The following is a 16,318-nucleotide window of genomic DNA, read 5'->3' as shown; positions in this document are numbered from 1 at the left end:
GCTTTTAAATTTTCTTTAGTGACCACAAAATTATTTTCATTCCAAAAGTTCTTTATGTAAAATAATCGAATCATTATAAAATTCGAAAATATTGATATATTTTTAAAAAATAATTCAAAGAAATTATATATATATACTAAAATGCCTGGAGTATATATTATTATAAACGATTTTCATCAATCACAATACTTTCTCTCTATACAAAAATCTAGAAGAAAGCTTATATACTACAATACTTATGGCAATTCTTAAAATCGATGTCATTATTTTGCCATATTGTCTATTGAGAAAACTAATTTTACACATCGGTGAGCAAACTTGTCTTAGACAACTAGCACGTAGAAAATAGACTAAGTTTTGACATAACTTGTGCCTTAAAAACTAAAAAAAAAAATTGATTACATAATTTGTCACACAACATTTTTCATTACAAAAACTAAATCACGCAATTTATTTTCCTCCCATTTTAAAATAATTTAATTGCGCCAATTTACTTTCATTTTTTAAAAATAATTTAATTTACTCTTAAAAATAATTAAATTCGCACAATTTTACGAATCGCGAAAAAACAACAAATAATAATTTAAATCATCTAGGGTATAAAAAAATAGATTCAATCTTAAATAAATGGAATATTTAAAATAAAAAATAAATGATTTTTATAAATTATCTATATGCTAATCCAATACGAGTATATAATTTACGTCGCGTTCAAGAGGTAGTTTCGAGCACGAAAAAGATAATCGCGATCTTGTCATAAAGCGATAATTTAAAAAAAAAAAAAAAAAAAATTGAAAAAAATACTGATTTAATTTTTTTTTTTTTTTGTTTACTAAAATAATTGAAGTTTAAAAACTTTTGCAAACTGGCACTGTTGGAATATGCATAGCACCTGAATATAATTTTTTCGAAACACTTCTCCATCCAAATATAAGAGCCCTTTCGAATGGTTCACCAGCGCAACCATCACAAATATCCATAACTTGTCTTACTTCACCTTCAGCTGGTTCTCTTTCTTCTTCCTTTGATTCAGGTGTTTTTAATGCTGCACCAAAATTGGCTAAACCAGAAAAATAATCATCTTCCAAATTTTGTTGCAATAGTAATGCATCATCCACTATTGAACCGTCTGATAAGTGAACTAGGGCTCGTTTTCTTTTCATATCTGTTTCTCGTTTTGTCACATTTTTCCTGCCAAAAATGTTGAAATTTACCTGGAAATTATAAAAAATAATTTTTATTATTTTTTTTAATAGCTCGAAAAATGAATTTGTTTTTTCGATTGGTAAAAAAATGATTTTATTATATTTTTACATACTTTGTCTTCATTTGATGGATATTTCGGTTCCGTTATTTCTTCATCGGTATTGTCACGTTTTGATAGACTTTTAGGTTGTCTGACAATGTGTCGATATCTTCTGTCAATGAAATTATATCCATTAACTGGATTTGCTATTGATGATGTCAAACTTGGTATTTGGGGAATTTTATTGCTAAAGAATTGTGGTTTATATGAATTGAGAACGGGCAGGAATCCGGGTATTAAATTCTGTGATGGTGAAGAAGGAGTTGGAATTGGAATAGGATTTGCGGGTGGAAATGGTTGTTGAGCTGGCATCTGTGACGATGGAATACTTGGATGACGTAGAGTAACACCATTCTTTACAATTTGAATATGAGAACCGGGATTAATTTTCACCTGGAAAAGAAAAAGATACAATTTCATTCAGAAAAAGAATCATATTCAAAATTTAATATTTTCAAATAATTAATTGTAAAATTAATAAATTAATTGTCCCTTTGAAAAAAATTATTTTTAGAAGTTAATTAATATCTTGGAATTCAAAGATCCTTTTTTTTATTCATAAGTGATCGCTTTCAAGCTTGTTATATGTAAATTAACTCCATGATTATTCAGTAGCTCTCGATCGTTTGCAAGTGACAGTAAATTTGCTCTTTTTTTTTGCTCTATTCCAAATATCATTTTACATCATTGAAAATTGAAAAAAAAAATATTGAAATTATTGCTACTTTCGAATATTAATTTTTTCTTCTTCTTTGATTATATATACACTTACTTGATGATTTATTTGTCCTCCGGTTAAGTAAGGATTCATTGGTAAAGGAGGGCCAGTAACAGGTGCTTGTGTTGTTGAAGGAGGAACATTATTGCTCGTATCGTGTTCATAATGATGAACATGATGATGCTTATGATCTCGATGAGCTTTCCCTGCCGTTAAAGCTACACCGTACAATTGTACCATAGTTATTTCTCCGAGCATTCCACCTGAGCCTGCAATTTATATAAAACATACGATTACATTTAATTTATTCAGTAGATGAAAATGCAAAAAAAAAAAAAAAAGACATTGAGTGAAATTTAATTTAAAATTAATCAATTAATTTAAATTTAAATAATTCAAATTAATGGTATACATTATAATAATTATATATAAATTAATGATATTTAATTTAATTTTTGTTTTTATTTAATTAATTTTATATTAAATTGATGTTGAATTAATTTTGCAGTTTCATTACAATTTTAATTTTTAAATTGAGAATTTGTGGAGAAATTTGTTTTTAAATTTTAACATTTACCTGGAGGTGCACCTTCTCCTTCGAGAAATCCTCCTCCAAGTTGTCTTTGCTCTTGACCGGAAATTCCGATTCCCCCTCCTTTTATCACGTGGCCAACCAACTGTAAAAAAAATAGATCACTGATTGAACAATTAATTAATTAAAATAATTAAAATCGCTTTTGTTTCTTTTCAAAAAAAGGAGTAATTTACACGTCATTAATTTTACTAGTACTGTCTACATTGCTAATGTCGATTTTGTTTCCTTAATTTATTTTATTATTTTTATTATTATTATTATTAATATTATTATTATTTAGAATCGATTTATTTTATGCAAGAAGAATGAAAGAAAAGAAATTTTGGGAATTATTATATTGCATTAATTTAAAGAATATGATTTTAAAAACTGAAAAAAAAAGTTAATGAACTTTAAAGTTTCTTTCGAGAGGATCAATGAACATTTAATTGCCTGTAACGCTCGCGATAAAAATATATAATACTTTTCAGTATAACCTTATTTGTCCACGTAATAACGCAATTTAAATTAAAAGAAAGATTTTTTTTTTTTCGTCTGGTGCGATAACTTTGGCATTAAAAAATATATATACAACGTTTCAAGGTTTACTAAAAATGGATGCGTTTAGCCATCATATATAATTTCTGATAATTACATATATTATAAAGGTTTCCGCATCAGTTGCGATTTGAAAAAATGACTTTCTAACTGGTTAGTGATCATATCACTTTTACGGTTCGCTGAGTTTGACGGCCGCGGCCAATCTGTATATATATACATATAAATGATGATGATGATGATGATGATGGTAGCATGTACAATAGTCCGGATAAAGGTACGTTTAAAACGTGTGATCGGAAAGTGCCGGAAGCGTACACCGCGAAATAATTCTTTGCGCGTTTAGCGAGAGATTACATTAAAACAATAGAATGAAAAGATCTTTATATGAGTCGTACGTGTAAACAATGCTAGACCAGTTGACTACCGTGACTAACCGAAATAACTGCTGCTTTAACATCGTTGCAAATAATACTTTCGCCGGTTACGCCGCGCTAACTTTCGAGAACGTGTTTTGCACGTTCATATACGCTAACAAAAAAAAAAAAGGAAAAAAAAAGTAATGTTTATACAAAGAAAAATTATGCGCGCGCGCGTGTACTTGAAAATACATTGACGACCTGTAATCACATGCGAGTAAACGGCTATTTGTTATATAGTACATAGTAGGTGTATCTGGACAAGAGCCAGATTAAGTACGAGAAAATTGGAAGTGTCGGCTTTTATCTAAGACGGAAATCAAAACGATCAGATTTCTATATATATATAGGCGGGGATTAAATTCAAATAGATTTATTCATGACATTCTATATATGTGTGTGAGGGCAAAAGAGTGAAAATGTCCATTTTTCATATTCCAATTGATACGAAAGTCTATTTTTCATGCCAACAGGAAAGTTTAGATTCGAATCTTGTTTTATCGTTTAAATTTATTTTTTCTTGTTAAAAAAAAAATTAATAATTATTTTTTATTCTCTAAATCGGAATTAGTAAAAATGTTTACTAATTTAAATTAGACTTTTTGCTTTAGAATTAGTTAAATTTTACTAACTGTTAGTAAAAGTTACTAATAATTAGTTTAATTTTACTAATTGAGAAGCAAAAAGTGAGTCACTAATTCAAAATTAGAGAGATAAATAATTATTTATTTTGTAGTTTATTTAAATTTTTTCATTTATTTAAAATGAATAAAAATGTTGAAGCAAATAATTATTATTATTTAAAAGAGCAAAATTATTGATAAATAATATTATTACAATTTAGAGAAAGAATGTTAACGAAATAAAAATAATTTTTATTAGAAACAAAAAATTTTTTTCTCTTATAATTTTTCTATATTTTTTTTCATGTTTTTTGTGAACAAGAAAGTTTAAGACATTAAAAAGTGTTCATAAAGTGTTAAAAAAAATATATTTTAACGATTCATTTATATTTTTGTTTTTTAGAGCAATTTGTTTGAAATTTTTTTTTTCTATAACAATTTGTAACGAGAAAATATTAAAAGTAATTTTTTTTAAATAATTTGTTTACAAATCCAATTTTTAACAATTTATAACAAGAGTAATTTTAAAAGGAAAATAATTTTTTGTACTGTAAATTGAGAAAAAAAAATTCATACTTTTAACGATTTGTAATAAAAAATAACTTTTGTAGCTATTAATATATAGGGGGAAATATTTTCTTCTTGTCAGCCGTAAAAAAGTTATTTTCGTCTTATTAGCTGTTAAAGATATATTTATCTTGTTATAAGTATTGAATCTAATTTTCCTTTTATAAACATATTTATGAATTTTTTTTTGTTAAAAATAAATTCTTTTTCACATAAGACATAAGAAGAAAAATTATAAAAATCTGATTTAAAAAAATATATATATTAATGAAAAAGTTTTATCATGAACTAATCTCACTAATTACAGACTGCGAGGTGTCTATTTTCCTAGATATAATTAGAGGATATTAATGAATCTTTAAATCTTTCTCTCTCTTCCCGCTTGTTTTTTTTTATATAATGGGAGTACTAAATATTCTATTATTTTCATAATTAGAAATTCATTTCACCGCATTTCAATTGTTAGACAATTTTTTTTTTAGTTTCGGTTTCATAAATAAAAATCACGAATCGTCTGGTTACTTGAATAAAAATAAAAAAAAAAATTAATTGACATCAATTTAGGTTAAACATGCTCTAGATAATTCAAAGCATATATGAAATGTCAACGGTTTTTTTTTTCTATTTTTAGAGGAAAAGAAATTATTTCAGATTAAATCTTTTATTTTTTTGTATATAACGAAAGAGGAATTTTTTTTATGAAAAAAAAGTTAAGAAAAAAAAAATTTTTTACGCTGACTTGAACACGTAATAGTGTTACAATAATTTCTGTTTCTGTGGATCTTTAAACTGCGAACTGATTCTCTCCTTCGTGTGTTTTCAGGACAATTCCTAACTTTCCCTGACCGTTTTATTTTAATTCCTCTGGACTTTCCAGAATTTCGTGACCTCCAGTAACCCGCGAACCAGTTACAGAATATTAATTATTAATTTTGAAAATAAAATAACTTAGTTGAAAATCAGCCAAATTAAGTGAATAATTTAATAGTTGGGTTTTTTTTTTCGTCTAATACCGGTTTTAATTTTATGTCACAATTTTCGTGTCAATAGTTCAATAGAATGGACAATTTCCGTTTTAATTAGCGTTATTAGTTCAAATCAGTGTCATATTATTATCGTAATATTATAATGTAATAATGTTTTGTAATAATTATAATATTTATAATTATGTATTATACCATGTATAATAATATAAATTATTATAATTATTTTTTAACACTATTATTACTGTAATAATAGTACTAATAATTATTTACATATTTTTTTTATTAATTTTGTTCTCTTTTTTTAATTCGAAATTTTTTCATTGAAATTTAATTTTTATTTTTTTTTTTCCTTAAAATTATTTTTCTTGATCAAATAATTTTTATTTGAATTGTATTTGAAACAAATACTATTTGACTCAAATAAAAATTATTTCGTTCAAGTAAATATTTATTTCATAATAGAGTAACCGAATATTTGTATCAAATAAATTTTTTATATTTTTATTATTTCTATAAAAGAAAAAAAAATAGATTTCGTTTGGAAAATTGTATTTTTAAATTAAAAGTTAATATTGAAAGAACATAAAACTCGTGGGAGAAAAATTTATGCGGCAAAGTGTGATTTAAGTTTTTTTGTCTCGGATTAAAACACAAACCGATAATAAATGACTATAGGGTAGACTCTCGTTATATTGTATTACAAAATTCCTTGCGCTTGAATTATTAGATTGAAACGCCGAAGACTTTAAAAACTTACCCTGTTATTGAACCCTCGACCTACACGCTCGTCGTTGACCCAGATCTGCCATTCTCCCGTATGTCCGTTCCAACTCTGACAGGAGTGGTACCATTTATTCAATCTTAAAGGATAATTTAATCTATAAAGGTTATGTCCATCTATGTTGAGCATGTAATATGAACTCCTTGCAGTGTTTGCTACCCATGATAATATACCCCTCGGTTGAATACCCACTGAAATCGCAAAAAACAAGTATGCAAATTTTTTCAAATAAATTCCATATTAATTCTAAATCACGTTCGTTACTAATGTCTCTCTCTCACGTTCAATTTACTTACAAAAAAATACTATCTATTTATATAGAAATGGAATTTTTTTTTTCTAAAAATTCTACCTTGACTTTATTGACTTGATTAGATAATTAGTTGGGTACAATTAATTACGCGAGTTTCAAATAGTACTCTCACTTTTTCCATTGAAAAAACAATTGTTACTTAACATGACGGCAATTACATTTTTTAAATTAATTTCTAATTTAAATTAATACTTTGCTAAATGCTAATTTTTTTTTAAAAAATTATTTTCTAAATATTTGTTTTTGTTAGAAAATTATTAAATAATACCTGCATAGGAAAAAAGTACGTGATCATTTGTATGATTCTTGAATTTTGTCCACATACATAAAGTGAACTCCTTCATCGATGGGAATTCCAATTTATATTGAATGTACTGAAAATTAAATTCAATTAGTCATTGGTTATATAACTTAATTAATCGCAGTTAAATTTAATTTATTCAGGTTTTGGTTTAAATACTCGCGTTTATCTTTCTTTCTTTTTTTTATCGATAGCGCAATTCTGAAGATACTAATCATTTTGTTAAATATATAATTCATATAATACTAATTAAATTATTTTTAAAAAAAAGAAAGGTAACAAATACCAATAATAAATATTAATTTTAAATTATTTTTTATATTTTTTATTAATTTAGTAAGAAATTATATATAGTAGGAAATTAATGTAACAATAGGAAAGTAATAATAGTTAATTAACACTTATTAAATAAAAATAATTTGCATTAGTAATCATTTGCTTTCTATTATTGAAGAGTGAATATATAAAATTTGCACGAATATTATGCAATAAACTTGAGACTTTCCAAAAAAATATATATTCAGGATCCTGGTTTTTTTTATGACCAAGAATGACGAGTTGAAAATATTTCGGAAAGGCCCTGTGAAAGTATATATAGGATCCTGGTGCAATTAAATGTTACTTGATTTCAAATTAAGAAATTCCAAAGTACTTAAACGTCCAGTAAACGTACACCTTTGTAATTATCGTATAATTAGTATTCGATTTTTTTAATTTTATATTTCGCACCATTTTTTTAATTAATTTTTAATTGTTTCTTTAACAAAATACCGTTATTTTTTTTTAATTATAAAAAAAGTCAGTTATCAAAGGGTTAAAAAAAATCGGTATAAAAAAGTTAGATTTATTTAACTAGATCAGTATTGGTCAATTATCACTATTAGTTATTAAAATTATTCAAGCATTAGGTAAATTTGCATTTACGTAAAGTGCAATGAATCATAAAAAAAAGAAAAAAAAACAATAGAAAAATAAATTTAGTAATTGAATTTTTATTATAAAAAATAACTTCTTTTAAAATCAACAAATTTGATTTCTAATCTCATCCTTAAAGGATTACATAAAAAAAAAAGTTACTTTTTAAAATAATGTAATAAATTGCTGACTGCCTTGCTCAACGAATTCCATTATCGAGTCTTATATACTTGCACACGAACCTGTTGCAATATTTTTCTCACTTGTAGCTTATATATGTAAAGAATTATATAGCTCAGTTTTGCCTATGCAAAAATAATTCCCGTAAACGTAAATGTAACATAGAAAGATGCCAGTGAATGCGCGTCCAAAGAAAACAGAATTATTATGAATTGTGAGTCGTGAAACATATTTACCCACGTAGCATATAGTTTTGTTTAATTTAACTATATATAACATAACTATATATGTTGTAATAAATAGGCAACTTAAATTACACAAGAAAAAAATAAATAAATTATTATAACATAACTGCGCGTTTTTCAAATCTATTATAAAATAAATATATAAAATCTATATAATATAAAGTTTATATTAGTTATGTATAAAATATACCATAGAACAAAATTTATTCGTTTTAAAAGTTTATTGGATAAATATAATAAAATTATTTATTATTATTTAAGAATTAATTTTTTTTTTAGTATATCTTTGAGAATTATTTTATTGAATAATTTAATGCAATTTATTCTTTGGGAAGAATGAGACAAAGAATCGAAACAAAAGTTAGTTTAATTCAATATTTTTTATTAAAAAAAAATTTAGTGATTTAGTAATTTTTTTTCTTTATGTTTCAGTATAAATAATTTAATTTTTATTGGTTTGAAAAAAATTGATTAATTATTAAAAATTAGCATTTCCATGACAATTGGAAACAATTTAGGTAAATATTTTTATATTGTTTCTTATTTTGTGGGAAATTTTTAATCAACTTTTAATTATTCAAATTATTAAAAAGAAAATTACACTTTTAGTGAAAAAACATTTTAATTAAATATTTTTTAAAATTATTAATAACAATAAAAATTTTTTAAATAGATTCATTTTAGAAAAAATAATTACCATCTTTACTATATTATTTTTTTTTAAAATAAAAATGTCAAGCTGGAATAATTTTTGTTTTGATTATCCATTTAATTCTCCTTTTACACCCAAAGAAATGATTTATTTGAACCAAATAAAATATATTTGAGTTAAATAAACGTATATTTGTCTCAGCTCCAACTAGACTTTTTATTTGTTTTAAATAAAAATTTTATTCTATATAAATAAAATATATATTTGAGACAAATAAAATTTTATTTAAACAAATATAAATAAAATATATATTTGAGACAAATAAAATTTTATTTAAACAAAATAAAATTTATTTCAAACAAATAAAAAGTCTAGTTGATTCTGAGACAAATATATCTTTTCTTTGGGTGTAGGATTGGATCTTTTAGTGCGATTTTTGATCTGTATACTATTAAAATAGAAATTAAAAAATATATTAATTTAGAATATTAAAAAAAAATTTAATTATATTTTTCATAATTTATTAAATAAATTTAAGAATAAATTGCATTAAAAATATTTTTAAATTGCTCCCAAAGATCTATTTTAAAATTTCATATTTTTTTCCAGTCTTTCAAAAATAGAAGAAAAAAATGAAATGAAAAATTAGAAAAAATGAAAAATGAATTAAAAAATGTCAAATAAAAAAAGAAAAAGAAAAATTGAAAAATTAATATAAAAATTGAATCGTGAAGAATATTGATTTCCTAATGGAATTCCATCGCGTTGAATGCGTTCGCAAGCTTTGAATGGTCTTTCGATAATAATTGTGTATATGCCCCGAGGAGTAAAAATGAAATGAATGTTTGCCTTAGAAACTGGAGTGAACAAGTAAAGCAGGTGCAATAAATATAAACAGGTCGCACAACCAACCACGGATGTATATAATGTGTGAAATCTATATCTATATATATATAGATGTTTGCTTATGAGATAATTTGCGTTGGGGAAATTTGAAATATAATTTTTCATGGGAAATATAATCGCGCGATTATGAAATTTTTGCCTTGAGATAAATCAAGGTTGATAATTATAAACTCACGTGTATTACTTTAATTTTTTTTTTTTTTTATTACCTCGAAATATAATTGTTGATTCATTGCAACCTTGTAAAGGGCGCATTGATCATTTTCTTGTCCAAAAAAATTTTCATTATCATATTGTGAATTTCCATAAATTGATGTATCTTGATGTAAAATACCCAATTGCGATGGTACAACCGGTCTCCAGGAAGAGGAAACTGCAATTGAAGGTGAAAAGATGATCCATAAAATAACTAACACTTCGTTCCACTTCATTATAGTTGATACTGTATAGAAAAGGAAATAAAATATAGAAACATTATTTACTGTCCACTAAAATATTGCATATTATTCATTAAATTGTTACGTCATTCGTCATTACGCGGAAATTATTTTTTTTTTTATTGTAATTTATTATTTTCTTTTTTTTGTAGTATTTTAGAACCTTTTTTTTAATATGGAAATTAAAAATTATTGTGAATCTTTTCTGCAGTAAATCCTCTTTCTGTATAACGAGACTGATTTTATTTATATAGAGAACGCGGAAGGTGTAATTAAAAGCTTGGTATTTTTTTCGCAATTCTCGTTTATTGTAAACGAGTCATTAAACGAATTCTTTGCACTTAGATGCTTCATAATAATTATCATTATTATTATTATTACTATAGTAGGCACATTCTTTTATCATTTCGTTGCGCTGATTGAACCTGGTGAACCGTTTTAGGAAAAACGTTAAATCATTCTTAATTAGGTTGACTTGAAGTAAACGATTGGTTCTCATTTCGCAATTGGTCCAATATACTCTCCTTGAGGCATTGAAAAGAGATGAAACGAGACGATTACACATAGCATTTCTTACATCATAAGACCGTTACACGCAGGATGTAAAACTCCCGTGTGATTGTAATTAACCAATCAATGTATGAGTTTGTTACACTTTCTCTGTTTAGTTTTTAATTGTATAAAAAAAAAAAAAAAACAAAACAAAGAAACAAGTCTTGAGACATATTTCGGGAAAATAATTCTCTTTATATTGACCCTCAAAACTGTTACAACTCATTCTTTAGAATAGTTTTTTTTTTTTGTTAACAATAGTTTGGGTCCTTTCACCTAAAATTTTGATTGCGAATTTTATTTTCAATTTTGTTTTGACTTGAAATATAAGGAGGATGAAAATAAAATTTTGATTCCAAAGTATAGTGAATATTCCTCACGTTTTTTTTTTATTGAATTAAATTTAGCAAGAAAGTATAAGAAATTGACTTTCTCTTAAAAGAATTATGCGTTTTTCATATATATATGTTCTTATTCAATGTTAGAATTGATGTAAATCTTCTCATTCCATATACATTTTTAGAGGCTCTTAAAGACAAAATGAGTTATTAAATTGTGTGCTACGCCAACTGTTGTAGGTGCCAGGAATTTTACATAAATTTTTGCGTTTGTATGCGTGATTTTAAGTGAATAAAAAAATTTGAATTTTTGCGATATGTCAAAAAAAAAATTGATTTTTCTATTAAATTGATTTTCTATTATTTATCATCAGGATATAGAGGAATATAATTTTATATTACTAAAGCGATTGTACACCTATTACCGCGTGAGTTTCAGTTTGTTCCCAGCAAAATGATAAATCGATGGGGTAAACCGACAGACTTATGATGCAAACTTCCGGAAGTTGAATCAAAGAACTTATATGGTCAGATATATATATATATATATATATATATTTTTTTTTTTTATCGCGAAACATACTGATATACAATCTTTAAAATTTATTATATCCTCTACTTTAGAAAAATATATTTCTTAAAATAATGTATTTTTTATAATAAAGTAGGATATAAATGCACTAATTACGACGCGATTCGAGTTAAAAATGAAATAGAAAAACTAATATCGTAATTTTCTATTATGGCGCGTTTGTATCAGTTTCGGTGTATCAATTACGGTGATAAGTGTATTTTGAAGATACCGCCCATCGTAATTAGAGCCAATGGAAATCTTAATGTTTCAATTACGGCGATTTGAAAAAAAAATTCATCTCAAATAATTAAATTAATAATTGTTTAAATATGCAATATTTATTAGTAATTGTATCAAAGATTAAAATAATTTCACAGAAAATTAAAAGGCATTAAAATAAGTTATTATTTTAATCCAATTTTGCTTATTTTAATCTATTTTGGTATTAAAATAAGCAAAATTGGATTAAAATAATAACTTATTTTAATGCCTTTTAATTTTCTGTGTTTTTTTAATTATGCAACATTTATATATTAAATATAATAATAATAATAGTCATTTTTTTATAATCGCGCCGTAATTGATGCACTTACCCTATTTTTTAAAATAAGTTTAAAAAATACAAAGGATATTTACATTGAAAATATACAGTTACATACAACCACAATGCAAAATATAGAATTCTATTCTAATATATAGTGAAAAAAAAAGTTGAAACACGAGAAATTCAAAATGAAGAAATGAAAAAATTTTTTTGAAAAAAGTGAATGAAATTGAAACTTGTTGATGGAACTTGAGAACAATATGTTTCTGTTCTTTGAAAAGGAAATTGTCTTTACATAATTTCCTACGGTACATTAAATTATATTTATATTATATATAGTTTCTTTGATCTCTGGACTAATTTTTTTTTTCACTACATTAGAAATAAAATTTTATTGTAAAATAGTTGGTTTATAATGTTAATTTCATTGGAAATATATATATAAAAAGAGGTCACACAAAATTTTCCCCACCTTTTTTTTTGTGAATCGTTTTAATACAGATTAATCTAATAGATGATAAAAAAAAAGTCGTGGAATTTATTATTTCCCTATGCTAAGAAACAGTGAAAGTATAAATAGTATTTATCAATGACTGTGATTTTCTAAAACAAATTATCGTATTTGAAAAATTGTACAGAAACGCATAGAACTTTATATATATATAGAAATATTTTTTAAAAAGTGAAAAAAATACCCACTTCCGGCTATTTTCATAACACATAAATTTACTATTGTTATAGAAATGTCTTTTGTATTTAAAGTAAACAAATACTATCAAAATGTGAATAAGGAAAAGAAAAATTAAAAAAAATTTTTTTTTTGTAAATCAAAATTTATTTAAAAATAAGGATAAATTTCTTTTATGAAATTATTATTGGTTTTTAAAATTAGGGAAATTAAGTGAAATTTCAATGATTTTGCAAACGATTTGTATTTTTTTAGAGAGTATCTTATGGTTAGCTAATTTTTTTTTTTCGTCTTCGAAATGATGATAATAATCTAGTTCGAAATCAGTAAGCAATTATTTTGTTTCAATTTTTCACAAAAGTTTTCTCATTTTTCTTAATGACAGTTAAAATATATTAATTTTCTTTTATTGAAAGTATACATAGATTTGTTCAGATATGTATAATGTAAGACATATAACCACCGGCAATAAATACTAAATCACCTGTTTTAACGCTAACGATCATTGGACTTTCAAACAAACGATAATTTTCTTTAAAAAAAAAAAAAATTAAATAAGTTCATTTCTCTATTTCCCTTTCAAAACGAATTAGAAATTTTTTTTTGCGGAATTTTTTAATTTTTTTTTTTTTCTTGAAACAATAACAATAACGTATTGAAATTACCATCAACTTTGTAAATATTTATAAAATAAGGAATAATTTTAATATTATTTTGTTGGAAAATTATCTGTAAGCTATAGTTATTTTTTTTTACATTGGAAAACATAAAGAGAAATTTTTCCTTTTTATTTATGCACCATATTTTTCGATTAGGTCAACAAAATTTTTCTCAATCGAATTTTAATTTAATTTGAAAAATATCAAAGAATTATTTTATAAAAATGCAGAAAAAAATTTATTGTACAAATACTAATAAAAGGTATTGTTGTCGGAAGTCCGGAATTTTATTGAGATTCAAGTGATTTATATCAAAAATAATAAATAATTTTTCTACTTGAAAAAAAGTAATAAATACTTGTGAGAGATTGAATTTTTTCAAAAAGAGAAACGTTATTTTCTTTATAAATAAATTTTACTGTCATTTTTTTTTTCTTAAAATATTAATTTCCTTAAAACTTGAAAAATATTTAAATATTTAATTTGATATTGAAAGTATTTAAAAAAATTAGTTTTTATTTTCTGCATTTTTTTAATAATAAATAAGTGCTTTTAATTTTGTAATATAAATTTAGAATTTTACAGTTGGAAATTTGAATTATTATTCTACTTTCATGTTCCTTGATAGTTTTTAACTGATGAAAAAAAATTGCACGATTATGGAAATAACTCATTACGATTTCTTAATGAGTCTGGGAAAATGATAAAACAAATCAAGATCTCTTTCCATTTTACATATACATATATATACAGTGGAGTAAAACAGATTCTTGGAAATATTTATTAAGTAGACCTATATATAAATTTTTATAGTATTTTTAATACAAATTTTTATTAAAAAATATTTCCTTGAATATTACATTTTTTTTTTAAATAAATATATGAAAAATATTTTTTTAATTAATTATTTATATTTTTTTATTAAAATTTTTCTTTCAAAAGATTTTTGTATTAAATATCTTTATTACATACTTTATTAAATGTTGTTAGCAAACATTTTTCATCAAGCCATCCTTATCAAACGTTTCATTAAAATAAATATTTTTTTTAGCACAAATAAAATTTTATCCACATGATGATGAACAACACACAGAACAATTAATTTTTCAAAAAGTAAACTTATTTTTATTCTATAATTAACTAAAAAATGAAAAATTAAGAGGGAGGGCAAAATTAGATCAGTCCGGTTTTTTTGGTATAAAAATGTAGAAAAAAAAAAAAAAAAAAATAGGAGAGAAAAAAACGTATTTAGATACAGTTGACTTCCAATAGACTCGATTATTCATGACTTACATCAAGAGAGTGGAAGTGAGAGATCCGAAAGCTCGCGTGACTGGTAGATCCTTACGGTATTAAAACGGAAAGGTAACTGACTGTTTCAAGTGATCTTAGTGTTTTCTATACACCTCTGCAAACCCATGAGGGACCTCCTACCTATTACTTTTTCTTCTCTCTCTTTTACAATAATAATAAAGTCTCAACGTGTAACATGTCTGATAGGAACTGCGTGGAAAACCTTCACGTCCGGATATATGAATATTTGGACATTGATTACAACATATACAATTGTTATGAATTTTGCACTTTTATTTCTTATATCATGTACCATTTTTCATCATATTCTGATTCCCACATTTGTTACAAATATATTTTTTGTACATTTAATAATGTGTAATTAAAAAAAAGGAAAAAAAAATGGAAATTTTCTGTTTCTAGAAAACAAATGAAAATTGTTCATTCTTTAGATTTATCGTATAGACGTCAGTCAAAATTAGAGTATTCCATTGTTGTCTTTATTTTTTATATTTGGCTGTTTTGCTTCGCTGTTTTCTAATTTTGTTTAAAATTGGTTTCTATTGTTATTTTTTTGTTACTGTATTTATTAGGCAATAATAGGAAGTGGAAATAATAAATGGCGATAAAGAAACATAGGAATTGTAAAAATGACGATAAAGATATACAGTCAAACTCGCCTAAGTGAGATTTTGATATTTTAAAAAAGACAGTTCCACCTCTTTTATTGAGTCATTCAAGAATTTTTAATATAAATAATAATTATTAATTAATGTTATAAAAAAATAACTAAAGTTATTTGTATTAACCTAATTAATCAGACAAATCACTTAACAAGGTTCAACTGTATACTGAAAAAAAAAAAATTTATTTGATTCAAATATTCGGTTACTTGATTATTATCAAATAAATATTTACTTGAACTAAATAATTTTTGAGTTAATTAAATAGTATTTGTTTCAAATACAGAAATTATTGGTCCAAATATAATTTATTTAATTCAAATAAAAAATTATTTGGTTCAAGTAAATATTTATTTGATAATATTCAAGTAACCGATTATTTAAATCAAATTTTTTCCTCGGGGTACATTATTATAAATTCACTGGATCTCGAGTTACTGAGACCTTAAAAGCAACAATTATTAATTAAAAATAATTATTTAAAAACTTATTTTTAAAAATTAGTT

At 24.1% G+C, this 16,318-nt stretch overlaps 2 protein-coding genes across 17 annotated transcripts in view; one reads left to right on the top strand and one right to left on the bottom strand.

The window, feature by feature from the left end:
* The window catches only part of LOC127282887 (uncharacterized), an 85,649-nt gene that overhangs the window by 31,484 nt on the left and 37,847 nt on the right, over positions 1 to 16,318 (top strand). The window lies entirely within an intron of this gene.
* LOC127282889 (uncharacterized) lies at positions 74 to 15,224 on the bottom strand. Its single transcript, XM_051307469.1, has 8 exons — positions 15,130 to 15,224; positions 10,254 to 10,486; positions 7,114 to 7,219; positions 6,509 to 6,723; positions 2,602 to 2,701; positions 2,079 to 2,293; positions 1,319 to 1,699; positions 74 to 1,214 (listed from the first exon to the last, which is right to left on the bottom strand). Exons 2-8 carry the CDS (start codon positions 10,473 to 10,475, stop codon positions 849 to 851), a joined length of 1,605 nt encoding a protein of 534 aa, XP_051163426.1. The 5' UTR covers positions 10,476 to 10,486; positions 15,130 to 15,224; the 3' UTR covers positions 74 to 848.

The sequence above is a fragment of the Leptopilina boulardi genome, unplaced genomic scaffold (assembly GCF_019393585.1).
Source record: "Leptopilina boulardi isolate dan_hultmark-lab unplaced genomic scaffold, ZJU_Lbou_2.1 LbouV2_302, whole genome shotgun sequence".
Lineage (NCBI taxonomy): Eukaryota > Metazoa > Arthropoda > Insecta > Hymenoptera > Figitidae > Leptopilina > Leptopilina boulardi.
This window is presented reverse-complemented; position numbering and strand designations above follow the sequence as displayed.

Coding starts and splice junctions, on each gene's coding strand:
- LOC127282889 (XM_051307469.1), bottom strand. CDS start 10,475: ATGAAGTGGAACGAAGTGTTAGTTATTTTATGGATCATCTTTTCACCT. Junction 2,294..2,601: donor AGGAGAAGGTGCACCTCCAG/GTAAATGTTAAA, acceptor TATAAATTGCAG/GCTCAGGTGGAATGCTCGGA. Junction 1,700..2,078: donor GAGGACAAATAAATCATCAA/GTAAGTGTATAT, acceptor TTTCTTTTCCAG/GTGAAAATTAATCCCGGTTC.